Here is a 26,450-nt window from a genome sequence, read left to right as displayed (position 1 = left end):
TTCCTAAACCCTGAAGACACTCAATCTCAATCTGCCAAGATGAACTGTTAAATGCAATCTGCTCCCACAACTAAGAACCTTCTGCCACAGTGTTGTGTAGCAGCCTTTGCACAAATGGGAAACAAGCCCTAAGCGTTCAGACATATAAGATAGCTTTATTTAACAAATTTATTTAACAAATCCTTAATTTCTGCTCCAGTGCCCTTCTCTGTCCTTCAGAGAGAAGACAGTTATGAGCAATCTTATCTGAGATAGACATATGCCAAATACATATCACTAAACTGTGATGCTGAGCAAAAGAGTCAACTACTACTCTGTTCCAAGAGGCTCCATATGTTACTTCTGGAGCACCGTCTGGTCTGGGAAAGTGAAGCCTCAAGGGCAGTCAGTAAAACTGTGAATGCAGTCTTCTGCTTTTGTATCACTGAGATGACAGATTGTGCATTTTCATTGGAATTTTGTTGTAAAAACAAACAATGGCTCATCACAACGTGCATAGCATGCACTGCTAATACCAAATTACATATTTTAAGTAAAATAACTTAGGAAAAAATATATGTTTTCTTCATAAATTTGTGTGAGAAGAACCAACCTGAAAGAAAAAGTAGAAGAAAGTAGAAAAGTAGAAAAAGAATAGAAACACAGAGTAGAGAAATGGGAAATAGTATTCAAATTAACATGCAAGACCTTGTACAATGACCAAAATCTGCTACAGTAGGCATCTTCATAAGTCTTAATCTCATATTTTTATTTTTTTTTCCTTCTAGCCTCAACAGATAAGAACAGGAGTTAAGTGGTGGAGTCAGGAGCTCTCAAAACCAACATGCACATCTTGGAGAAAAACACAATTTTGTAAAAATTCAGTAAAAAGAACACTGGAATGAAATCTCACTATTTTGTCTTGCGATCCATCCTGAGATATTTTGAGCTGACACTGCTTCCCTCTAAGAAGATGTATGTTCTGCCCACCAGGGATTAGCTTCTTGCACAATCTGAGATAGTAAGAGATGCCAGAAATTTTTTTTTTTAAATGCTTCGACCTACTTGTGATTTCCAGGTTGTTACAAACACAGCACACCAAATTATTTACAGCAATGTTTTAAAGTTCAGTGTTCTTTAGAAACATAACTTCTGCTGAGGGAACCATAGCAGAACTAAATAGCAATACACGTGATAAAATTGAAAACGGTTAGTGTAACTTCCATTTCACTATGAACTAGGGGTCAAAATAAGAAAGAGTCACATTCTACAAACTACTTACTAAGCAAGAGATACATTTCCTTACCAAAGTGGCTTACTGTGTGAAACACTAATGACAAATGCCTCTCCTGTCTGGCCCGAGAGGGTGCGCCCACTCTTATCTACGATGGTTCCAGAAACCTAATCACCAAGTGAACAGAGAGAAGAATTAAATCAATAAAAGCAAGAATTTAAAAGGCTGAAATGCTGAAAATCAAAACAGATGAACATATAGTCCACTCAAAGTGATGAGACAACCAAAGTAGGGTTAGACTTATTTTAATTAGTTGAACACAGCTAAGACTAATTTGATAAAGCCCTGCACATTTAAGTTTCTCCATTCACAATCACAAAAATGTACTTTTCCAAGACACTGATTTCATTCATTTCCAGACAGATTTCAGAAGAGTTTTCTGAACTACCATCTAGTTCACAAATCTAGCTTTTATATACGTAAAATAGTAAGTACTATACAAATTACTTACAAATATGGGTCGAGGAGTGTATTCTTCCTCAAACAACTTGTGGAGTGCAAAAAGAGCTGCCTAGAGAAGAATAAATTGCAAAACTATTAATGGGTTTTAGGGATGGTTCTTCTGTTTGTTGGGATTTTTTGTTTGTTCAGGTAAGCTTTTGTTTTCATTAATATTTTTTAGTTACTTTTATGGCTGTTTATGCAACTTGCAACCCCAATACTGCCTGTAATCTCACCACAATCAAGAGGCTTTCTCCTTATCTCTGATATCTTCTAGATTTTCAAACACATTTTGGTAACAGGTATAAAACAAGTATTGTGGGATAACCAAATGAGAACCAGATGCTTCTGAACTCCAAATCACATCAGCACATAGTTCTCCCTCCAGTCTGCAGCACAACCCTTGCCCCAAACACAAGTTATATGTACTACTTTTCGTACACATTCACTGCTCTTGAATCTATCTAGACATACAGTTTGCAAAGAACTTTGACCAACACAAATTTTAACAGTAAAGACTGACATGACCCCTTCAAGTTCCTGAAAATTGCTTGCCTACTTAGGATAAGAACGTTGCATGTGAATATGAACTTCCTTCATCACAGTGTTAAAACTATGGAGTCCTAGCCAAAACTCCACGATGATGGGTCAAATCTGTAAAGGATGAGTCCTAACACTGCATGTTAATCAGCCTGTGGCAGAAGCCTGAAGAAATGCTGTTTGCTTATCCAGTCTGACTTTTCTATATAGAATTGCAAGTTTTAAGCCCCATAGCAAGTCTATTACTACACTGAATAATTTTAAGAAATATTTTATCCTCCCTATCCTCCTAATCCCCTACTCCTAATTTTTGTTTTGTTTTTTATTTTTAAATTTGAAGGCAGTATCAAGTTCCCTCAAAAACAAACAAACAAAAAAAAAAAACATTGCAAGCTTTCCCACTCCCCCAGTCACATACACTGGACAGCCCCTCTCCAATATGCACCACAAATACACCAGATTTGCTTACACTGAAGAATAAAAATATCAAATGCATTTGGAGATGTTCTGCAATAGAGCACAGCTCCTGGGAATAAGAGAACAGCTGGTACAAACAGCTAGGAAGATATTAACAGCACATATTGAGAGAAAAATTCTGGAAAAGGCTGTTTTATCATTAAAAAAATATTTCCTTTCTTCATGTTAGCTAACAAATGAAGTCCTGACACATATTTAATAAGCAGTTGCAGATTGCTCTTTCAAGTACCATATTGAATTTCCTTAGGTAGTACACTAAGTATTTATATAACCAATTTATATTTTTTTCCCCACAAGCCTCACCTTGGCATTGGCTGTATCAAATATGGTTTCTATTAACATGATATCTACTCCTCCATCCAAAAGTCCTTTGGCTTGTTCTGTATAGGCTTCAACCAGTTCATCAAAAGCTATAAAACAGGAATTATGTTTACTTCACCTGGAGGTATCTGTTCCAATTTATCACTCAAATCAAGTAATTTCATGGTTATAAATACTTACTTATGTTCCTGTAATCTGGTCTCTCCACAGATGGTGACACAGAAAGTGTCCTATTTGTTGGACCCATTGATCCAGCAACATATCTCTTAACTCCTAAACCAACATGCAGAAGAAGAAAAATAAAATACAGTACCTCTAGTTCTACAGTGATAGCCTTCTCAAAGCAAAAAAAAAAGATCAAGAACTATCAAACTATTCTTAAACCAGGCCTTTGGTTAACACACAAGATCACCTAGTACAGATAACTTTTTCTGTTTTAATTCTCTCCAAGATGTTCAATCCACATACATAAGACAGAAGAATGTCTGTGCAAAAGACAATCGTAAGCCATTGGCTCAATTTGTTTTTCTTTTAGTATCATTTTTCTTTGATATACGAAGCCTCACTCAACTACGTATGCACAGCATAGAACTATCCTGGCATTTTTTTTAGATAACATGATCTGAATGGTCTGGCATGCGTTCATAAAATTTTAAAAGTGCTGTGTTTCTTTTTCTTTTCTTTTTTTTTTTAAAGCGTATTTCAAATCTTACATACAGTAAGATTTTCATCTGCAACAGCACACTAGTTTGAAATAGAATTTGATGCCAGAATACAAGACAAAATTCCTTGTCCTCGAAACACAGAAGTAGAAATGAGTCATAATCTTCTCACATGAAGCCCTGAAAGTAGAAGACTGCACATTTACAGGTGATGGTCAGATATTAAGCAGATTCCAGTATCTGCTGGTAGAGTCAAACCAGGAGATTTGCACCAGAAGTAACTGGTAGTCCACGTTCACATATAATCAGCTATCCTAATTCTGTAAGAATTAAACCTTTCAAACTTACATTACTTGTAAGCTGTTCAAGCTGTCTTCTCTAAAACACATCTAGCACATATGCATTGCCTGCAGTCTAAAACAGCCAAGCTCAAGATAGCTTTACTGTAGATCACATTAAGTATCAGATCCTGTAAACATACTGAAATCCCTGTGGTATGAATTATGATACGAAACAGCTGCTATCACTAAAATGAAGTTTTCATGTCTGCAGACTGTATTCCTCCTCTGGCTAGTAACATCTCAGAGATTGTGGCAAGGCAGGTCAAAACAACAAATGAATAAGAACTTAAGTACAGTTTACCTGTCTGAGCAGTTACATCATCTGCTGCTTTTCTGGCCACTTGTGCAGAGGTTCTGTTTAATCTATATGCCTAGAACAGTGACAGTTATAAACAAACCCTGAGCTCAAAACAGTGTAATACACCCTGAAAGAAATACAACTCCTCCATTCTGAAGCTTGCAATACACTCTAAAGACTGCTTATAACAAATTAAACACACAAGTTCCTTTCAAGGCTACGTGATAGAACAGCTTTATACATCTTAGCAAGATAGATGGCTGATCTCATCCCACGTGTCAGCCTACAGCTGCTTATCAGAACATTTAATTTTGTAAGGTAATAATTAAATCCTTCTGAGTCAACAAAAGCTAAAGAACAGAACTTTGAGGATAAAATTAACCTACTTTTAAACTCACTTTTTATTCAAGTAGCATACTTTCAACTATTTTCTTTTGCAAATCCCTTTGATTTTCTGAACACATATCACAGAGTAGGTATGATATACACAAGATTGAAAGCAATTCCACATTAACACCAACACAACCCTACCCTGTCTGCAACAGGCTTCCAGGTCAGAGAGTCAACTATGCAGACAACACCCAGGAAAAAACACATTTCCATTGTGGCACTTGATACTTCAGAAGCACTGAAGCCTACCAATCACATTCACAGAACTGAGAACTTCTGCTCAAACAAAATCTAGGACAGACCGTTATTCCCTGTGTTTCCATTAGCAAGAGGCACACCACAACTGTCACACATAGAGAATGTAATCGTCCTCCTTCTATTTTTGCAGAAATGAGCTGCAACCCTACCACCTGGACCAACAGACAGCATGCAGTCAATAAACAGTCTTGACAGACCTTGCAAATAAATTAATTCTGGCTGCTAAGACCAAAATATTAAAAAACATTTAAACATATAATTAATTTAGAGTTCTTACCAAATGCTCAAGGCCATAGTCAGCTTGTGCAACTCGAGTGCTGCTGAAAGTGTTAGTTTCAATGATGTCAGCACCTGCAAGCAAGTATTCCTGAAAAACATGAGAGAGTAAAAAAGTCTCCAAAATTTTCAGAACAGAGCTGGAACAAAGGCAACCTATCTATTTTGTCTCAACCTGTTGAAAAAACAAAGTCACAAATCACCGACCAATTCAAAGGACATCAAGTTCTCAAGGCAGTTTAAGGCATGGGGCCAAAGCAACAGAAGTGTTCCATATAATCACCTTCCAGAATTCTAGTGCCAATCACACATTCTATTGACATTTAATGAACCACCCCAGCTATGAATTTCAGCACCTGAAGAACATTTTGGATTTCTACACAGGGACACAGCAGGGAGTTATCCAGTCACCATCAGCTACCAAGGGCTGCTGTGAGCAGACCTGGGAAAGGCAGCAGTGAAACAACAGCAAACGATTAGAAAATTTATACGTTATGAAGGGAACTTTACAGCACAAGGCAGCATTGTGACAGAATATAAGCTTAGGAGAATTACATTTTGTGCAGATCACATTTAAAGTTTAACTAATGACCCATATTCATGAAATAATTAAGTGTTCAGCTGCTGTTTGGCTGACTAATTACAAGTGAAGTAAACTGAAATCAATGCAAACTGAAATACCTTTTTATATTCTGCCCTTTGTTTTGATAACCTCTCTCAATTGCTTTCCTCCTTTCCTTTCTCATCAGTGTGACATCCGTAACTCTTCTGTGATTATCCAACTTTACATTTGGTTTGACCTAAAATATTCAATCTCAAGCTACATCTCTAACACTCTAATAACTCTGTGGAATTCAACTGTTAAACCAGCTTTTCTGATTAACAGTACAAGCCCAGCAGCCTACAGAAATTCCAAAGTTCACAATTACAGCTCAGTTGACAGTCTTGGGACTGAACTCAATCTACAAATATTTATTCCTAAAATTTTGATGGGTCAAAGATTCTTTTCAACTCATCTTTCTTAAAATTCAAAGACTGACAGAATGTAAACACAAAAATACAGAATAAATACTAAGGTTTGCAAACACATACCAATTATGATTCTAAACAATGACATACAAATCTTTATAATAAACATCTGGAAAAAAAAGTAAGGCCTCAACTGAATATCAATAAGTTGCAGTGCTTTGCAATTGTTCAAATTATTGCAGAAGGACCTAGAAATATCTGCAACTCAAGAAATACAAGACTTAAGAAGGTTTTATTGCTGTTTTTAAGTCTGGGTTTTTTGTTTTTTTGGGGTTTTTTTTGTTTTGTTTTGTTTTGGTTTTTTGTTTTGTTTTGTTTTTGGTCTAACTGAAGATATGGAAATAATAAAATCTGTTTGCAAATTCCTAATGAATGCATATAAACTGTTTCATTCTCTCTGCCACACATTAATATTCCAGGAAAAAAAGAACATGGCTTTCTAATGAGTATGTATGCTTCCATTTTTTCCCCTATGGAAAGGTCTGCTTCAGGCAGCCACATTTAACAGCCCTTTAATACACAATTACAGAAACATGCACCTAGAATTCAAATTTGTCCTACTTAGATGCATTTTCACTACTATCTGAGGAGGAAAAAAGGAAAAAATATCTACAATTAACAGAAATGCAGCAGCAACACAAGACAAAAAGGAATATTAAAACAATGCTAAGTGACATTAGAAACAAAGACACAAATGCTATGGTCATGTAACCAGAAAAGTCAAATCTGTTCATTCTTTTCCACTTGGCTACCTAGCACTCACTTCCCTAATCCCTAAAGAGACAGGAGAGCCAGAAGCTTATGGGGAGCACAGAGACCAAATTCTGCTTCCTTCTGCTGTCAAGAGACAGAACTACCTACCTTGTGTATGTCACAGATTATATCAGGCTGAGTTATGCTCAGAAGGTCATTATTGCCTTTCAGAGGCTTGGAATGATCTTTAAATTCATGCCCTCGGAAATCTCCTTCTGACAGAGCATGCTGCTGGATCATGGTACCCATGCCTCCGTCCAAAATCATTATGCGCTCCTGCAGAACTGATGCAATTTCGTCTTCCACACTTTCCTGGTTATATGCTGCAAGAAAAGAAATCCAGTATTTAAGCAACTTTTGAAATTCCTAATCTATACACTTGAATAACCCGAGTTCTTCCCGTTTAAGAAAGAGAATAAAATAACTGATCCTATACTGAAATCAAACACTATTTGGTTTATTCCACCTAGAGCTCCAATCACATCATCAGCTGCATCTATCTACGTAGAATTAGACTCAATGGGTCTTTCACCTCAGCACAGTCATGTGCATAGAGTTGGCCACAGAAATATCAGTAATGAGCAGTACACAAGGGCATACACATCAAGCTCTCATATAAACTAGTTTCCAACACTGAGAAGCACGATAACTTCAACTAGAGTGACAACTGAACAACGCAGAACTGCTTCTTGGTACCAAACACCATACTGTAAGTAACACACAAGTGCCAACCAGAAGGCAGGATCAAGGAAAAGCAATTCTTCAACTGAGTCCAAAATTCACAAAAAGCTACAGGACCTCTTTCTTGCATTAGAATAGTAAATAATGATTTTGCACTTGTGTTAGTGAACAGATGCTACAATACACAAACAGATAAGAGCCAGATAACATTCTGCACAACCACAAGATCTCTGCAGCAATGACAGAATAAAACTAATCTGGCTAACCATGTGCTGATTATAAGATGTTGGATTGGGAAATTTTTGTTCAGTGCTTTCTCATTGTTATCACTGAAGTAGAAAACAACTGAAGTTTCAGAATAATTATTAGAGATGAAGATACAGTGTTCTAATGCTTTATGATCTAAATGAAAGCCCAGCCCAAATATAATACAGAAATTCAAAACCATAAATAAAACCACAATAAAAAACTATATCTTGCCCACGATAACACAAAATCAAGTAATCCAACTCCTGCTCTTAGACTCCTCCTATTTTTCTACAAGCATGTTGATGAGTGAAGCACAATTGTTCATCCTCTTTCATTCAGCTTGTGTTTGCTTACTCTGAGCAAACACCTGTTTTGCATTTTTTTGATAACATGTTACATTATCATCAAAACACTTGCAAAAAACATCATTTCTGAAACACAAATATGTCCTTATATCTCATCACAACTCACAGGTGGGAGTACTTAATAATCATTGTACCTACTAATTACTTTGAATCTTTCCTTCTGAATTCTTGTAGTGCAACTTCTGTTTTGACACCAGTATTACTCAAAATAAATAATGCTACAGAGAAGATGAGGCCCAGGGTCAAGTATTACAAGGTTATATTTATACAAAAACCAAGGAAGACCTGCTCTAAATGAGCTCTCCCAAAAAGAGAAGCTGAATAAAATTTTCAAGTGAACATACTTGTTATAACAAGTATGAAGCAACTGAAGGGAAGATAAAAGTACCAAAAGGAAAAAACTCCTCACCCTCAAGTAGAAATTTTGAACACCAAACAGGCAGGCTTAGCAGCTTCCTATACAAAAGCTTAAACCTATTCATATTAAACTATCAAATTATTCATGAAAATAAAGTCAATCTTCAACCTAAAGGCTTTCAAAAAAAAGACCCAAATACCGCATATCAGAAAGCATGCCTGCACTGCAGACTTATATGAAATGTAACTCTTTCACATCAAGAGAGCTGCAACCCAATGAGACACACGTGAGAGCTTGCTTTCACTTTAAAGTGGTCCCAAGGTCAGTGATACAACATGGAGACCACTACAGCCTCACCAGCTGTGCCATGCCATTGCAGTCTCCCCCTCCTCCATGCCATAGGCCTTTGCCCCTCGTACCCTTTGCTTCTCTCTCACACACTGGGAAGCACACAGACATTCAGCCATCTCTTTGGTTTTGGACCCTGCATCTCATGCAGCCCGCTTTGCTCTCTCTACAGCTTGCTTGGCTGAAGATACACCACTTTAGTGTCCTGTTTTCTACCCATAGCAGCAGTTTTCTGCTTAATCTCTGCTCCCAAGGCTGAAAAGAGCCTTACTCTGAGAAGCTTGTAAAACCTGTACCTCTTCAGGAGTATCTTAAAGAGGCTGCAGAAAACAGAGTGGGAATCACGATGGTGGCTGCCACTGCCAGACAGATTTCGTGCTACAAATGCATGGCACAACTTCAAGTTCTTTAAAATCCATTTAACCTATCCTTGCTAAGGGTCAACCCTTCATCCATTAGGAAACCCACACTGCTCTGAGACATGCTCTGGCACACAGACAATGCAATTTTCAAGTCAGAAATAAACTCTACTGACAAATCCAAGGACAGCCCAGAAATCAGGCAGGATCAATTCATAAAAATGCTAGAAAGTGCTGAACTCTATCCCTGGGAGAAAAGTGAGGCTGGCAATCAGCTCTACTAAACCAAGAACCATCCTCCTCATTCAACATTCAACTCTCATAATTCCCCTCTCAAAAAGAGTCAGGGTGCAAGAGCCGGCTAAAGAATAAATGAAAAAAATGCTTGGAGATATTCCTAAGCAAAGGAAATCAGTCTGTTCTTGCTGTTTCCTTTTTATTACTTTCTTTTATTTACAAGCCCTATTCCTACCTCAAATTGCTCGGCCAGAAGTTGGGGGGGAAAAAAAGCATTTTATGAAGATCACTGGGGAGCCTTAGAAAATTGGTTCCCTCTTTATTCAGATGTGTCATATGAACAAGGGAGTCGCTAGTCTGGAAAGAAAATGAAACCAGCTAAAGCAACTTTTATCACTTCTAAACGTTACCAAGTAATTTTGCCCAACACTTGAGATGTCTCCCCAGTACAGCTGTCTACTTTTACAGTTGTTCTGTGACTAAAAGATATAAGCTTTGCCCATTTGTAACCTAACATTTCCAAATGCAGCAGCTCAACAGCCCCAGGGATGAAACAAGACATTCCTTCAATTTGCCTAAAAACACTTCTTTTTTTTTTTTTTGCTGCTACGATTTTCAAAAGGTACTTTTTATTATTTATGCACTTATGTTATAAATCTATTAGCATAAAGCCATTTGGCAACAAGTCCCTGGGAAGAAATAAAGGATTACAATTTGCTTCCAATGTTTTAAATACCCAACCAAGTTGTGAAAGTAGACATTTCATCACTTCATCATGAAACAACATGAATTAAGGAATTACAAGGAGATTTAGACACTTAAAACACCATTCACTAGTTTGACCAGGTTCTGCCCTAATCAGCAGAGCAGCTGCAAATTGTTTATTTTAATTCAACGAACTAACATTGACAAAGGTCTCAGCAAGCTTTCTCCACCATTCAAACAAGTATATTAAAAAGCATGCAGAAGAACACCAACCATAGACAACAGCAGCTAGAAAGACGGCTCCTGCTATTAGCCTGCCAAAAACAACTGATGACAATTTTGTAATCACTCGCTGTTTGATTAATTAAATCTTCCTCAGCTGGATGCCCTGTGGCAGCACTGAGTTTCACGAACCATAGCAAGAGTCAGCAGACAGGTTCTCAGCAGTAACCTATTGTTAACCTATTTGTTACCCCTCCTACCCAAGCAGGGTCTCACTGCATGGCATGCCCTGCTGCTGAAGAGACAGGGAGAACACGCATCCTTTGCTGCACTGCCAAATATACTCATCATCAACTACTGCTTTATGACTGTGCAGTGTGGATCCACAAATATTCCCACAGGCAGCTTTTGTTTTCATCTGAAACAGGACTTTCCTCCAACAGCCATTGTTCTCAAACATTACAAAATCACCAAACTATAGAACCATTAGGGTTGGAAAAGACCTCTGAGACCACTCAGTTTGACTGTCAGCCCACCTCCACCACGGCCACTAACCACATCCCTCAGTGCCACACCTCCACGTTTCCTGAACACCTCCAGGGATGGTGACTCCACCACTGCCCTGGGCAGACCATTTCATTTTCTCACCACCCTTTCTAAGAAGAAACGTTTCCCAATATCCAATATCTGAACTTCCCTTAGCACAACTTGAGACCATTACCTCTTGTCCTGTTGCTGTCACACAGCCTCCTTTCATGCAGTTGTAGGGAGCAATCAGGTCTCACCTGTGCCTCCTCCAGACTAAACAATCCCAGCTTCCTAAGCTCCTCATAAGACTTGTGCTCCAGATCCTTCACCAGCTCTGATGCCCTTCTCTGGATACACTCGGGGCATCAATGTCTTTCTTGTTGCGAGGGGCCCAAAACTGAATACAACGTGCAAGATGTGGCCTCACCAGAGCTGCATGCAGGTGGGACGGTCACCTCCCTGCTGCTTCTGGATGCATTATTTCTGATACAAACCAGGATGCCCTGGGCTTTCTCGACCACCTGGGCGTACTGCTGGCTCACGTTCAGCTGAGTGTAAAGCAACAGCCCCGGATCCTTTTCCTCCATGCAGCCTTCCAGCCACTCTGCCCCAAGCCTGTAGCATTGCCTGGGATTGTTGCTACCAAAGCACACGACCCAGCACTTGCTCTTGGATACACAGCTGGACTCAGCTCACGGCTGCTGAAAAACCCCTTCCCATTTCCCGTTTCAGCCACGCGTAGGTTCTGCAGCGGCAGGACAGCGATGCTGTGACAGCACCCAGCACGTGGCAAAGCTGTAAGCAGACAGAGGAACCCGGGCAGCCGGCGAGTAGAAGGGCGGCAGGCCTGCTCAGCACCACCCAGAGCACGGCAGGGGCTGCACAGCCGATTCCCTGAGAAGGATTATAAGGGAGAGAGCCCGGCATCCCTGCACAGAGCAGAAAGCGGTGCCAGGCAGAACTGCCCATTTCAAAATGCTCCAACGCCCAAAGGGGCTGATTTTACTTCCCCTCCGCTTTTAATATCTTCCTTAACCCAGGAAATGCGACTTGTGGCTTAGAACCAAGGAACAGCTGCGAGCACGCCCAGGCTTCGCTACAAAGCGGCAGCCTCAGAAGGCGGGCTGTTTTCCATCATTTTTATTTTGTTCCCGACCGAACTCCATCCGGCGGCACGGGGCAGGTCTGGGCGCAGCCCCTCCGAGACACCGGCACGCACGGAAGCGACCGACAGCTTTCCGGAACGAGCGCCCTCACCAGCTCCATCCCCGCTCCGCTCGCGGCCGGGCGGAGCGCTCAGAGCAGCCGCACGCACCCGGCCCGCTCGGAGCGGCACGAGTACGCCAGAGGCGGCCCCCAGGCTGCCGCCGCGCCCCCTGGCGGGCGAAGCAGCTGCACGTGCCCGGCTCCGCAACCCGGCCCCCCGCGGCCCACCGCCGTCGCCGCTCCCCGCCCCGCACAGCGCACGCGCCCGTTACCCGGCGGGTCCGCGCCTACGCGCGCCATGCTGCCGGCACGACGCAGCCCGTCGGGCGAGCACGAGCCGCGGGGCCGCCGCGCCACCCCCTGACGCGCGAGCCCCGCCCCGAGTGGGGCGGCCGCTGCAGCCGTTAGCGCGGCCGTTAGCCGCTTCGCGCGCCCGCAGTCTCTCGCTTTTCAGGGGTCAGGCGGAGGTCTGCCACGGGAATGAGGCAACGGCCGCCGCTGTTGCAGCAAACGGGCTAAAAGCCAGGCTGAGGGATTGGCTTGCTTCCACTCTGCGGCTCTGCTCGGGGCTGGATGGGGAAAACGTCCCCCCCTCCCGTCCGGCTGTCCTCGTAGCGTTACGTGCCGACGATAAGGCCTGCCCCCTGCTGGGGAAAGCTGGGAAAAGCACCTCTGGAACATGGCGAGAACGCTTGTATCGCCCCTAGCGACCTCCGCAGCGCTGAGGAAGGAAGCAAACCCATGCCGCGTGACGAGATGTCTTTGTCCTGCGTGTTGGTGTCACCGATTTGTAGGAAATGAGCAACTTAAGGCACTGTTTGCTTTACAGGTGAACAAAGCAAATAAAGCGTGTTTAATTTTATCTTAAGAGTTCCACTTTTTTTCTGCTCTGTCAGTACAGCCTTCAGCCTGTTATCTGAAGACTCACATTGTGAAGGAAAGAAGCAGGTCTGTTCTTGCTGCAGATCAGCCTCTCAAAAGTCACACTGAGGAGAACCACTGCTCAAGTTTGCCAAAAGCTGGAATAACTGAAGGGAATAACCGCTGCACTCAGAACAAATGTCAGTAGCTCAGATGCCGGTAGTAACTATGAACAGCATTGGCATTTTAACCAGCTCCATCTTCAAAACAAGAAAAGAAAATGGAAGGATGTAAAATAGACTGCTGAGCAGCCTGTCCTGCTTTCCTCGGTTCAGTAGCTTCAGCAAACAGAAAAATCTGTACTGTCCATGAAGATATAGAGGCCACAGATTCTGTGTAACAGCACAGAACAGAATTTGCTTCCTTCCTGTAGGTGTCTGAGCTTTAGTTGTGTGTGATAGTTGGGAAGAATTCTGAGTGGTTGAGGTTGTGGGAGCCATTTGGGGTCATCTAGTCCACCTCCTGCTTCAGGTCCGGTCACCTAGAGCACATTGCCCAGGATCACATCCAGATGGGTTTTGAACATCTCCAGAGGAGACTCCACAGCATCTCTGAGCAGCGTGCTCCAGTGCTCAGGCACCCTCACAGCCTGGCCCCATCCTGTTGATACTCTCCCTTAAGTAACTTGTACATATTAAAAATATCCCTCTCAGTTTTCTCCTGCAAGTTAAGCATGCCCAGCTCTCTCATCCTTTCCTCACAGGAGAGACATTCCAGACCCTTGGTCATCTTTGCAGCCCTTCACTGTACTTGCTGTAGGAACTCCATGTCTTTCTTATACTGTAGCGCCCAGAACTGGAGGCACTGCTCCAGATGTGGCCTCACCAGGGCAGAGTAGAGGGGGAGGATAACCTCCCCTCAGCCTACCGGCAGCACTCTTCCAAATGCAGTCCAGGATACCGTTGGCCTTCTCAGCCACAAGGGCACACTGCTGGCTCATGGATAACCTACATGGTTGGTTGGTTTAATCCTACAGGCTAAATATTTACACTCAAATTCTGAGAGTAAATTTTTAAGACATAAAACCAGTTGGTTACAAACCCTTTGAATTTAATGTGATCTAGAAACTTAAATCAACTCTCACTTCAGTCAATGGTGATGCAAGTACATGTAGAAATGTAGCTTTAGGATTAAATAATATATGTCTAATTCAGCTTCATAAGAAATACAGTCAAGCCTAAAAATCAACTGGGCATAGTTGAACTTGCATTGTAGAGACCATGCTCTGGTTTTGAATGATGACGTTTGCAACAGAGCGGATCTGACCTCTGGGCAAACCAGTCCAGTGATCAGCCCAAACTCTCACTGCAAAATTGTGCCCTGAAATTCCAGTGTAAATTGCTGATTGTCTGGAAAATCATTATTTTAAAAGTGTAACACGGGAGGTGGAATAATGTACAAAAATCAGTTACTTCTATAGACTGGTTAATTTTACCACTTTCACACAGAATTTTCACACATTATTGGAGATAAGCAACACTTTAAGCACCATTCAATCAGGTGATTTCAGGGGAGTGTATTGCCTTGTTTGACTTTCTACAATTACCAGCTTTTTTGTCATGCCATGCAACACTATGGGATTTTTCTCTGACAGCAGTTCAGGCTAACAAGCTCAGTCTCCACAGTTGCTTTGTGGCGGCAGATCTTTGCACCACAGATCAGCACGTCCATGCGTGCTCTGATGCAGTTGTTTGTGTAACTGCTGCAAAGTAGGTCAGTAGGAAAAAAAAAAAAGCAAAAAAAAAGAAAAGCTGGAAGTTTGAAGGTGCTCCTGACAAGGATCATTTTGCATAGTCCTGTTTACTCCGCAGTCTCACAACCAGTTTGAGCCAGTTTGACAATGCACCACTGCAAATAGACAGTCCTAAATTCTACCCTGCTCCATTCTCGTGTTCTCATGCCTGTCTCCGTGCAGGTTCTAGCCTTCAAAGGGCACTTCCTTAAACGTCAATTTTCAGTGAGAACAGTTCTCCAATCCGATTCGTCTGCAGCTGTACAGTCTCCAGAGCTAGTAAAGGACAGTAGCAGGAAGAGAAGGCAGCAGCACCTCACTCTCAGTTTCTGCTTAATCTGTGTGCTTTATGGACAACTGAGTGAGTGCAACCAACGCAAGATACTCTGCAGAGACTCAGCAGAAGAGCACTGACTGGCTGAGGGCAGTGATTATCAAACCAGACCATCCAACAAGGGAGCAGTTAGAAGAAACATTACCTTTAATATGATTTGTGGTGCTTATTGGAAGATTCTGAGTCCTTAATCTTGACTTATTTTCAGTGATTACCATACTCAGCAGTGCTAAGAATCGTATGAGTGTCACTGTCCTTATACTGCTGTAGGGTTTGTTTGCAGGAAACCTTCAAGAACTTGCAATGAGAATGCCCTTACACTTGAAAGTGTTTTTCCTTTGTCTTTTGGAGTGCTGTTATCATTTTGCTAATTTAAACTGTCTAAGCACTTTTCCCTGTTTGATATTTAAAGTAACACCAGATGCAGCTTAGAATTGCCAGAGCAATGGGGCAAAGGATAGTAGAATATAAAGATGCCATTATCTGGGAAAATCTTGCATCCTACTCCAGCACACCCTTTGGGATGGTGAGTTAGGAGCATTATGGGTGGGCAAATTAAACTTTAATTTGGCATCGTTCTTGGAATTTATTTAGTATTTAGAGGTAACCTATATAGTGGTCTTGGAAGCTGCTTGTTCCCCATACACAACCTAACAAATGCAATGGCTGTTAAGTATTCTGGACCTCATTTTAACAAACTTAAAGGTAGCAAAATTAAATGTGACACTAAATATTCCTTTTGTAGAAGTGCTGAAGTTCTCAAATACCTTGTCAGTTCTGCACCAGAGCTCTAGTTTATCTGATTTATTGGGTTGAACTGTCAGCATATAAATAAAGAAAAAGGAGGAGTGTGTCTCCAAAAATAAAGGTAGTGTACTATTGTCAAAAGAAGGTGGGAGCAACTCCTTTGGATAGACTGTAGACTAATGACGTTTTCTGTTTCACATGGGGAAAACATCGTTATATTATGATTACGAAGAGTTGTGATGCAAAGCTGTCTTTATGCAGTTTCACAAAAATTGCTTCCAACGTCAGCTTGAGACTAACAACAGAACCAAATGTAATGCTGCCAAGTTAGCCCTATTTAAACATCTGTTGCACACACTATCACGCATGCAAACATCTGTTGTCATGCTGAGCACCGTGGTTTCTGAAGGTGGTAGGAATACTTCAGTGCAGCTAACACTGCAACAGGATTTAACTCTGAATCAAAATAGATATCTTTATCTAAATAAATGTTCAAGTCAGATCACATTTTGGCATTTCAACTATATTTGGAGGTGTTTTCAAGCTACTTCTTTCCCCGCCTTCTGCACACAGCTAAACTTACTGGTTTTTTTGAAAACAGGGAGTGTTTCAAGCAAAGCAGTCTTTGTATTTTGAGATCTGGTTCAGCAGTTTTTCTACTTAGACACCCATGTTTTCACATTGCACACTTGTGTAGGTAGGACCAAACACTGACCATTAGGATGCTCTTTTAGCATTTGACTGTGTGTTTTAAATACCTCTGTAGTATTCATTACTGAACAATGGATTTTATTCTTGTATTTACCTGCCTCTGTTCCTACAGCCAACAGACCCAATGGGCTATTCACATAAATAAAGAATAGTGGGATTTTTCTTGTCAACAAAGAACAGTCACGCTTCACAGGATTATATCCAAGTGAAGCATTCAATTTCCATTCAATAATTAATTTTCTACACCCCATCACTTACAGAGTGATCTTAATGGCCAAAATACAAGTGACTTCCTGTGTTTACGTCAAATTAACATTTTCTATTGCAGTATCCAAATATTACCAGTAGCCAAAAGAAAGCTGATGGCTGCAAGATCAGTTCTGTGCAAACTTCAGTTAAACCTATTAAAGCCTATTAAGCCTATGCATTTTAGAGGAATATCAACTAGTTACCACAGAACACATTTTGTACATCACTGTTTTAAGAAGAACTCAAAGTCTCCAACACTTAGCATATTAAAGTGAACTGAATTCATTTTTTACAATTCATTACGGAATCTAAGTTGATCAAAAAGTGCATAAATGCCTAAAATTGCTGAAATGCAAGCACAAAGAGGAGTAGGAATTCATACGGGAGTGTAGTTTTACAGCTTATCTATACTGCTGCACAAGGCTGTGTTGACTGCTTTTAGTTTGCTACAGGTTTCATATGATCATAACATTTCGTAGCAGTCTTTAGGCATCTACATCAAGTCAATAAAAGAGAGAGGAAGAAGCAGGCTTACCAGCTACCCCAAGATAGCATAAAAAATGAGGAATAGGGCCAGTGTGTATTTCAGGACACACACAACTGGACATGTGCCCCAAGAAAAGCTGGTGAACATTGAGGTCAGAGGTGTTTTGTTGTGGAGCAGAAGGCAAGCAGGAGCAGTGACTTCACAGGCAAGGACACAGTTCTGCAGTAGACAAGCAAAAATAGCAATTCCAATGATCCTAGGAGGTTCAGCCAATGCTCCAGTGCATGCTACACAGACAATCTGTAGTCATGGGATGGGACCAAGGCCAAGTCTCACAGACTATACAAGACAGCATATGCACAACATAGCACAAGCAAGGAGTGAGGATTCTCAGGGCAGTTGAAGACTACTGGTGTATTTAGGGCCTTAACCATAAACAGACTCACTCAGAAGTGCAGACACAAGCAGTTGAGGGAGCTGTCAAAGTACAAGGCCTAGGCAGTAGGAGCATGAGCGCACTAGAAATGGCACTGCACACAATCTGCCAAGTACATCAGTTTGTATTCAACACAGCTTGAGATCCATGAAAAGAGAGGAGTACTGTAGGGAGGTCTGGCCATGTAATAAAAAAGGAAAACACGAGAAGTGCAGACAAAGGTACGTACTGCAACTGTGTGTATTCTGCACTGATAGGGAAGACAGAGTATAACAGACAAGAAAAAATGGATACCTGAAGGCTGTACAACATGATTAGCTTTAGGGAGCTTCAAGAACTACTCCCAACTCTCAGCCAAGGCTCCATTCCAGTGAGGGCACAACCTCTATTAATGTAGTTTTCTCTCATTGAACATCAAACCTTTAGAGATTTTCTGAAAGGGCAGAGGGAATTCTTGTGTGTAAAACACCTTGAAAGACCAATGTCCTATTTAGCTTTGTCAGACTTGCACAGAAAAACAGTCCTGCATGTTATTAACTGTTAGAAAAGCGTGTTTATAGACAATCCTCTTTCCTTTAAAGGACTTTGAAACTGCACAATTCATCAGTTTGGTTTAAAGTCTAACTTGCTAGATTTAATCATTTTATCCCTCTGTGAAAACTGCATATGATCACAGTCATAGCAGTGACATTTGCTTTACCCTTTCTTAGAAGAGGCCACAATATCCTTTTTCTCCAAAGTAGTTTGAGGCATTGCTATCCCTTCTCATCTAATGCATTCAATTCATTCCAGGTAGGAGAATAGAGAGGAGAGCAGAATGCTGAAAATCTTCCAGATCTTGAGATATGAAGAAATACAGGTGGTGTTGATTCTAAATCTCACCCAGCATTGTAAGGAAGCCTCTTGCATCTGTAGGCAGTAACCACAGCATGAACAGGAGACACTGATAGAGACTCTTGCTCTAGCACAAGTCCTTCTTTTGTTATTTGATCTAATATGAATTTACTCATATGTTAAAACAGGTGTCAGGGAACTGCCAAGTGAGTGTACTTTGTCACTCTAAAGGCTTAATATTTACAGCTTATGATTACTTACAACAGTCAGGTCATATTTTCTGCTTAGTTTTCAATGTCAATGTAAATAGCTTCTTCTGTAGCCTATGATGTACAATATTTCCCTTTGACTTGTGCTGGGTGGTTTTTGTTTTTTGGCATCTCCTTTTGTCCCATAAAACTAAAAAGTTTATTTATGGGCTTTTACACTTGTACAGTTTGCAATGTATTAAGCAGTGTAAGATCTGACAATTCCTCAGAAATATCAACGAGAATTGCTGTGTCCCATCTGTTCTTTAGATTGTCTTAGCACACTGTACAGTACCACACATAATAAGTCTTTGCTGATGATCTGAGCTCCTAAGTGTCTTCAGAGGACTATAAGAGAAAGCAGATTTGAGACTGCCCACAGTCTCTCTAAGCACATAAAAATATCCTGTATTTCCCTCCCCTTCTTGCCTCTTTAATTTGTACTTCTACATGCATGAAAGCAAATAGATCAGGGTAAAGCCATCTGGAGGGTAAGAGGAGGGTAGAGCTGGCAGATAGTGTTAATCAGGCTCCATTCTCCTCTCCCCTCTTTGCTGCAAAGAGTTGAACTACCCACAAGCACTGGATTTCACTGCCAGAGTGCTGGTAGTCTCTGGTTATACCTTCATTTTGCACACAGTGCACTAATGCCTTTCCATGTACAGCGGCATGCTACCAGTTCTGCCCATCAAGGGATCTAATTTAGAGAGTGCTCCAAGCACAGCAGGCTAGTCTAAGGATACTATGTAAGACCAAAGGGAACAATACTTCGTTTATTGCCTCTGTATAAAACAAGAATAACTTATTTCTGATCAAGTAGAAATAAAGTGCCCCCCATCAAAATCAGATTCAAGGGAACCTTGAGATCACTAAACTGGATTTAAGTCAGCATCCTCAGTCAGGAAAATATAAACTCTAAAGGACAGCTGTTAGAAGTGGGAAAAGACCATCTTAGAAAGGAGCTGGTGTCTGAGAAAGAAAGGAGTAATCTATGAAGAAACAGGAAAGTTGCATGAAGAGCTGTGCCTCTTCAGAAAAGGCAGATGATCAGCCTCTGCCAAAGCAAATTCTGTCTGTGGAGCAACACTTAAGTTAAATGCCACCATCATCAAAAGGGGTAACTACTCTCAGCTAGGCGTTGAGACAAGAAGCTATTCCAAAAGGACTTTGACAGACTATTTGTTCTGCTATAGCTGTTCTTATCAACTGTTCAGTGCAAATAAGGACAACTGGGCAACCTGTGCCCTTGGCCTGGCTTGAAGAAGCAATATCTTAATGAAAAATCAGCCCGAGTTCCCAGAAAAGAGAAGTGAAGGATGGTCAAATGGGGTCAGTCATAAATGAATGCTTTTAGGTTTTTTTTTTTTCCTGAAAAATATTTACTCCAATTATTTACTCGGAAATATTTGTACTCCAAATATTGAATTTGGAGAGTTCACAGTCTTCTTAAGGCTGAGTGGATCAGAAATGCAGGTGGGTAGTATCTCAGCAATTTAATGTCTGACAGCATTATGTCTGCCATATCTATTCATCACAGTCACTCAGGCATCCACCAGACACTACTGGTTTTCAGCTAGATAATCAAGATTACTAAAGAGTTTATTAAAACTCTTCATTAAAACTCAACTTGGTTTTTGCTGCTGGTTTTTTTTGTTTGTTTGTTTGTTTGTTTGTTTCAATTCACAGAAGGAAGGATTTCCTCTGTCTTGAATTGCCTGAGGAAAATGAAATTAGAAATTCTGGCAGGTTAAAGATAAAGAGATAATAATTGAAAACAAAAGCCTCAAGGATCAGTTTGCAAAAGATGAAAGAAAAAAAAAGCAAACTTTTTTTCCTGTTTTTTTTAAACATATTCAATAGCATGCAGGAGCATTTATGGGAATGGTAGATCCTAGTGAGAGAAAATAAAAAGCTCTCAGACACACTGCAACAGGAGGAGGACAGAATAAATCTTTGGCATCAGTATGCACTGTCCCACTAATTGCATTAAACTGTGACAATTAGAGATAGACATTTATTTTTTTTATAGGACTTGGCCTACTCAAAAGCCATTTGGCTGGAAATGTCATTGCTCTAAAGTGAAGCTTTCCAAACTTTGCTTGTACGGGCACTGTCATCACAAGAAGAGAACAATGCTGCACCATGTCAGTAGCAGCAGTGGAGGTGGTAGCTTCTGGCAGCATGCAGCGCTGCACTTGCATTGGTGGAGATGTGACTGATTGTAGCCTTGATTTTCCCTCTGAAGCCATCTGCTGGCCTCTCCACACAAGGTGGTAAAGGAAGAGTGACTTGGTCATTGTCTTCCTCTGGGATTAGTTTAAAATTGCTCACATCACAGGCACCTTACCTGCAGAATGCTTATTTTAGGAGTGAAATAATACAGAGAGTGATTATTTTTAATGCTTCCCACTCAAAGATATCAAAGCAAGGCCCAACTAAAGCACTGTTGGGTACTTACCAATGGCTTTTTTATGCATGAGGAAAAAGAGATGCACAGAAGTGTTAATGCCAACATCTTCAGTGGTAACACTACCCCATTCATTCTTAGATCCATGTCACCTCATGGGGCCTCAGATGTATCTTCAGCAGTGTAAAGAAACGCATAGCTTTTTTTTTGAACTCTTACTTTCACAGACAAACTTCTTTTAATTTTTCAGATGTATATCAAGTCCTTAGGGGAAAATACTAGATGATTCCAATGACAGAAGTCTCATAAGGTTTTGAAAAGCAGACTTTATTTAATAGGCACATCATTGCTTTAATAGCACTGGGCTGCACAATTCATTTCACCATTTATAAATGGTTTTTCGTTAGATTACATTGCATTTCCTCAGTGACAGTAGGATTCAAGTAAAAAAGTTACTGCTTTTTTTTTAATAATTTCTCAAGATGGAAAAAAACAGTAGAATTACTAGTGCACAGGAACATAATACAGACTGAACTGCCTGTGAACCAGCAGAAGTCAAGACAATAATACAGACTGAACTGCCTGTGAACCAGTAGAAATCAAGACAAACTGTAAGTTGAGCAATGAACAGTTAAAGCTATAAGACAACCACAATACATTTGCTAAGATGGGATTTTGCATTATGCAGAATGGAGATGAATGTTGCCCACTAACACAGCATGGGACTGGCTTTCTTATACCAAGAAACAAAGACTGTCCAACACAGACAAGAATGAGGGTTTCAAAACAAAACAACTTACATAAAATTAGGTTCCCTATTATTTCTGATTATAAAAGTATAATCTCTCAGCTTGTAAAAGTTAAAGGCTTAAGAGAAAAGCACTGCTTACATAACTCTAAACCTGCAATTTTAATCAGCTTTTCAGGCCTTTTTTTTTTTTTTTTTTAACCTATTTTACAATTATTTGTGAGAATATAAAACTGTCTTTAGGAGACAAAAACATAGCATTCTTAATTGTTTCAGTAACTAAGTAGTTACTTGTTTGATATATTTCTCTCCTGAAAAACTTCATTTTACCATTTTACTAAATTTCACCAGCAGAAGCATGTAAAATCAGAAAACATGAGAGGAAAATAACATTGCTTCATGAAAGTAAAATGCGTGATTTTAACATAGTTTTATGAACATTGTTAAAAGAAGCATATGTGGCATTGAAACATTCTGAAAAATGGATAAATATTTTGTGAATCTTAACAATCAGTAGTTTCAATGTTCTTAGGACTTGCATTTTATTTTCATAATAGATATTTCCAAAGTTAATAACTTGCATTATTTTTTTTTTCTTTTTCTTTAAATATTTTCTGGCATTGTATAGGACAGACAACCTAAAACCAACATTGCAGAAATCTAGCGTGCTGCACACATTAACATACACTAGTTACTTTAGTAATAGAACTTTACAATGAAGGTACCTACTGCATTATAAAACTCCTTTTTTTAATCAGCTTGTCAAACCTTTTGAGAAGCAATCTGGGCAATCAGGTGTGGTATTTGTTGTGTCTACTGTGAATATAGCCAATTATAGAATTAGAGATCGCTCTCTCCATACAGTGCTGATGAAAAAGAGGTGTAATCCAGAGCTCCAGGAACAGAACCTGGGCCCGTGTACTGTGGCATTCTCTTGATGCAGTACTGAGCCTGCTCAGGAGGCAGCTCTCGACGCAACTCATCTGCCAGGATATAAGGCTGTGAAGGGGGAAATGATGGACAAATTTAGTATGTATTCTTCAGAGACATAAAATATATTTATTATGTGACTAATAAGCTCAGATGTTCTGCCTACTTTCCTGAAACCATGTGTTTTTCTTGGTCAACTCTACCTTTAATGATGAGTTGAAGGAGACAATCCTACCAACAAACCGATTAGGTCAAAATCCAGTCTCAGGCTGGAATGTGTGCAACTGTGTGTGTTAGCCAGTGAGTACCATGCAGCCATGGATAGCCTGCTACTAATGCAGGAGCTCATTCCTAGAGTGCCTCACTGCTGCTTCTGCAGTGATAGGACCAACATATTTTCAGTTAGACCCTGTTAGTTTCAACAGCCTAATGCATTCATTATGAAAAATGCACTATTGCTCTTAATGATTTGCATTTATGATATGAAGGATGCACTCATATCAACTGATAGCAGAATCAGCATTGTTTAAAATAACAACATAATGAAAACTGTATTTTTCTGAGACATCAGCATTCATCCTCCATATGAATTCTTATTGAGAACACATCTGGAAATCGAAACATGTTCCACAGTAAACATGCTGAGAATATGTCCTGAATTTAGAATGTGGTCCATAACTGAGGTCACAGAATCAGCAGAAACTGCTAGAATGAGAAAATCAGTAGAATGAGCCTGGGCAAATAGATGTGTACTTCTCTGATCTCTCATTTCTCAATAGCACAGGATAGGTTCTCTGGCAGCAGGAGCCCTCTGTCCTCCAGAGGCTACTGTGCTGCCACTCAGCTGCAGGTCTAGCTGTCAAGAGGAAAGCATGCTATATTCAGGATCCTCCTCCATGTACCCTAATGGAAGCATTCTCCTCCTCATAGGATGGGAGGATGCCACATTGCATCACCCTGCTGACTCTGTCAGGTCACAATCTGGCTCACAATTAGGTGAAGTCTTGTGCAATTGACTCAGGCTATGTTCCAGGGCCAAACTACACTGAAACACCCAGACAACGTCGTGTAACGCAGAATGAGTTCCCTTCTAATTAAGGCTGCTGTAGGGAAATAGGCTCGTTGTGCAATATATCAGTTATACCAAAATTGTTTAAGTATTGTCTAAGAAGTCTGATTTTGTCAGCTCTTTGTGATGTGAGGGGATACAGATCAATCCTTGAATTCAGTACACGTTTCATCTAAGAGAGTTGGTACCAAAGAAGAAGAAAGGTAATTGCTTTCTCTGAACTATTACAAGTTGAAAACAAAGCTCTACTATTACTAAAAGCCTCGTACAAGGCTTTCTGCAAGTAAAGGCTGAAAGGAAGAGCTACTGAGTTCTTACAGTCAGCAGCTAGATGACTGACCTTATCTGAAGCCAGGATTCTGAAGGAAGCTATCACTTGCTCAGCCGTGTCCGTATCTGCTGTTTCTCTGGTCATGAAGTCAATGAAGGACTGGAAAGTGACGGTTCCTTGTCCATTGGGGTCAACCAGAGACATGATTCTAGCAAACTCAGCTTCGCCCTTTCAGAGAATCCAAAACAAACGAAAACACAAAAAAAAAACAACCAAAAAACAAAAAAAACCAGGAAGGTCACCGTAATATCAATCTCTGACAGCCCATACCTCTCATGAACCAATAAGGAGCAGTGGCTACAAACACTCTAAAGCACCTTACTGACTTCAGAACATAAACGTCACAGTTAGTGAAATCTGGGATCTTAAGTGACTACTCATCCTTTGTAAAATGGCCCTGGTGCTTTTGAAAAAAATATTATTTGTCCCAAATACATAGCATTTACCTTCAATTAACTTTTTCAACTTCTCCTCTTTCCCACTCTAATAATTGTTAAACTTGTTTTAACACTTCATTTCTCATCTCCCTCCTAAAATCAGTAATGTTCCCATTGTAATTAAGGTATTGCACAAGGAGGTGAAAAAATATCCCAGGAAGCCACAAGCAGCTTCATTGAACTGAGAACTAAGAAAAAAATACCAGACAGTTCAACTTACTCAGATCTTTCTGCTACAAAAAACAAACTGATATGAGTGGGGGAAATTATAAAATAAATAAATGAAAGAAATCAAATGCAATGCCCAAAGGTAGTTTGTGAGAATTAAAAGAATTTTGTACTGTCTAGTATTACATTTAACTTCCTTTTTAACCATTTGAAGGTGGAGGAAAAAAAAAACAACCAAGGAACTAGTACCTCTAGTGTAAATTGTATTATTAGTATTCTGTCAACCTAAATAAGCTTTAGTGTTGCTTTGGTTAATTTCACAAACTGTAAGCAATTGCCATTGTTTCTTAAAATTCATACCAAATCATAACCCATTGAAATCAAGCAAGCTCTGAAATCATCATGGTCCATCAGTCCATTCTTCCTCTATTGACCAAAATAACATAAGGAATATGGATGGGAAGGTTTGAAGCATCCACGGTCATTTTCAGAGATGAGGTTAGGCCATTGGGAAATTGGATCCAGTGTAAACAGTATTCATTGACATTGCCCAAGCAGGTCATCAGAATTATCATCAGTTTTAGAGAAGGAAGAAGTAACTAACATATCACACACAGGAAACAGACATTTTGAACACAAGAAGTAACATTAAGAAAAGTCAGGGGAGAGATCAGGGAGAACATAGGAATACACAGAGCACAACCAGAGAAGACAAAGAGAAAGGCAAGGAGAAAAATTTGTTACTAAACTAGTCAAAATCAGGAGATGCACAAACTGCCTCCCTGATATGCAATGTCTTTTGAAGGTCCTGCAAGTGATAGTGTAGTGAATATAAGTGTAGTTAAAAACAGCCTGAAATGTATCATTGACTAAAATACTCCACTCCAAGGCTAGGAAATGTACATGATAAAAGCTGTCTGCTGATATATGAGAAATAAATACAGAGATTTTCCTTTTTCTGACTACAGGCTACCAAGACCTGCACTATAACAAAGAAATGAACATACTGGCTTAAAGGGTGACACTTATAAGACTTACGAGGAGGTAACTGAAAGACTCAAAGTAAAAGGAGATTGCTAATTTCAAAGGCAGTAACTCACGTGCAGCATTCCTGACTTACAAATTGTATGATAGTAATAAGGTAAATAAACATCTCCTCTGTTTTGCAGTGTAATACAGTGGTTAAGAAAGAAACATATCATCCTAAATAAGGAGAGAACAGTACAGCACTTGTTTTGAGTCTGAGGAAAGGAAAATGGACAGAAGTCTGGATGCCGAAAGTTCTCCACAGCTGTCTCTTATCAATTAAAAGAAGCAGCCTGGAAAATGTTAGAAATGCAGTCA

The 26,450-nt window shown here is 40.2% G+C and overlaps 2 protein-coding genes across 4 annotated transcripts in view; both read right to left on the bottom strand.

The window, feature by feature from the left end:
- Positions 1-12,714, bottom strand: part of MTR (5-methyltetrahydrofolate-homocysteine methyltransferase) — a 47,095-nt gene extending 34,381 nt beyond the window's left edge. Inside the window, exons 1-8 of the mRNA XM_052680217.1 lie at positions 12,590-12,714; positions 7,168-7,382; positions 5,279-5,368; positions 4,357-4,426; positions 3,233-3,325; positions 3,035-3,141; positions 1,725-1,784; positions 1,286-1,380 (exon numbers count right to left, since the gene is read on the bottom strand). Coding sequence (XP_052536177.1) covers positions 1,286-1,380; positions 1,725-1,784; positions 3,035-3,141; positions 3,233-3,325; positions 4,357-4,426; positions 5,279-5,368; positions 7,168-7,382; positions 12,590-12,617 — 758 coding nt within the window. The 5' untranslated portion in view covers positions 12,618-12,714. The remainder of the gene's footprint in view (positions 1-1,285; positions 1,381-1,724; positions 1,785-3,034; positions 3,142-3,232; positions 3,326-4,356; positions 4,427-5,278; positions 5,369-7,167; positions 7,383-12,589) is intronic.
- A 9,015-nt stretch (positions 12,715-21,729) lies between these two features.
- The window catches only part of ACTN2 (actinin alpha 2), a 64,055-nt gene continuing 59,334 nt past the window's right edge, over positions 21,730-26,450 (bottom strand). For all 3 annotated transcript variants that reach the window (XM_052673679.1, XM_052673670.1, XM_052673662.1), the window contains 3 exons: positions 25,467-25,532; positions 24,511-24,669; positions 21,730-23,170 (listed from right to left, as the gene is read on the bottom strand). In XM_052673679.1, the coding sequence (XP_052529639.1) occupies positions 23,012-23,170; positions 24,511-24,669; positions 25,467-25,532 (384 nt within the window). In that variant the 3' untranslated portion in view covers positions 21,730-23,011. The remainder of the gene's footprint in view (positions 23,171-24,510; positions 24,670-25,466; positions 25,533-26,450) is intronic.

Source organism: Tympanuchus pallidicinctus, unplaced genomic scaffold (assembly GCF_026119805.1).
Source record: "Tympanuchus pallidicinctus isolate F22 unplaced genomic scaffold, pur_lepc_1.0 scaffold1, whole genome shotgun sequence".
Lineage (NCBI taxonomy): Eukaryota > Metazoa > Chordata > Aves > Galliformes > Phasianidae > Tympanuchus > Tympanuchus pallidicinctus.
This window is presented reverse-complemented; position numbering and strand designations above follow the sequence as displayed.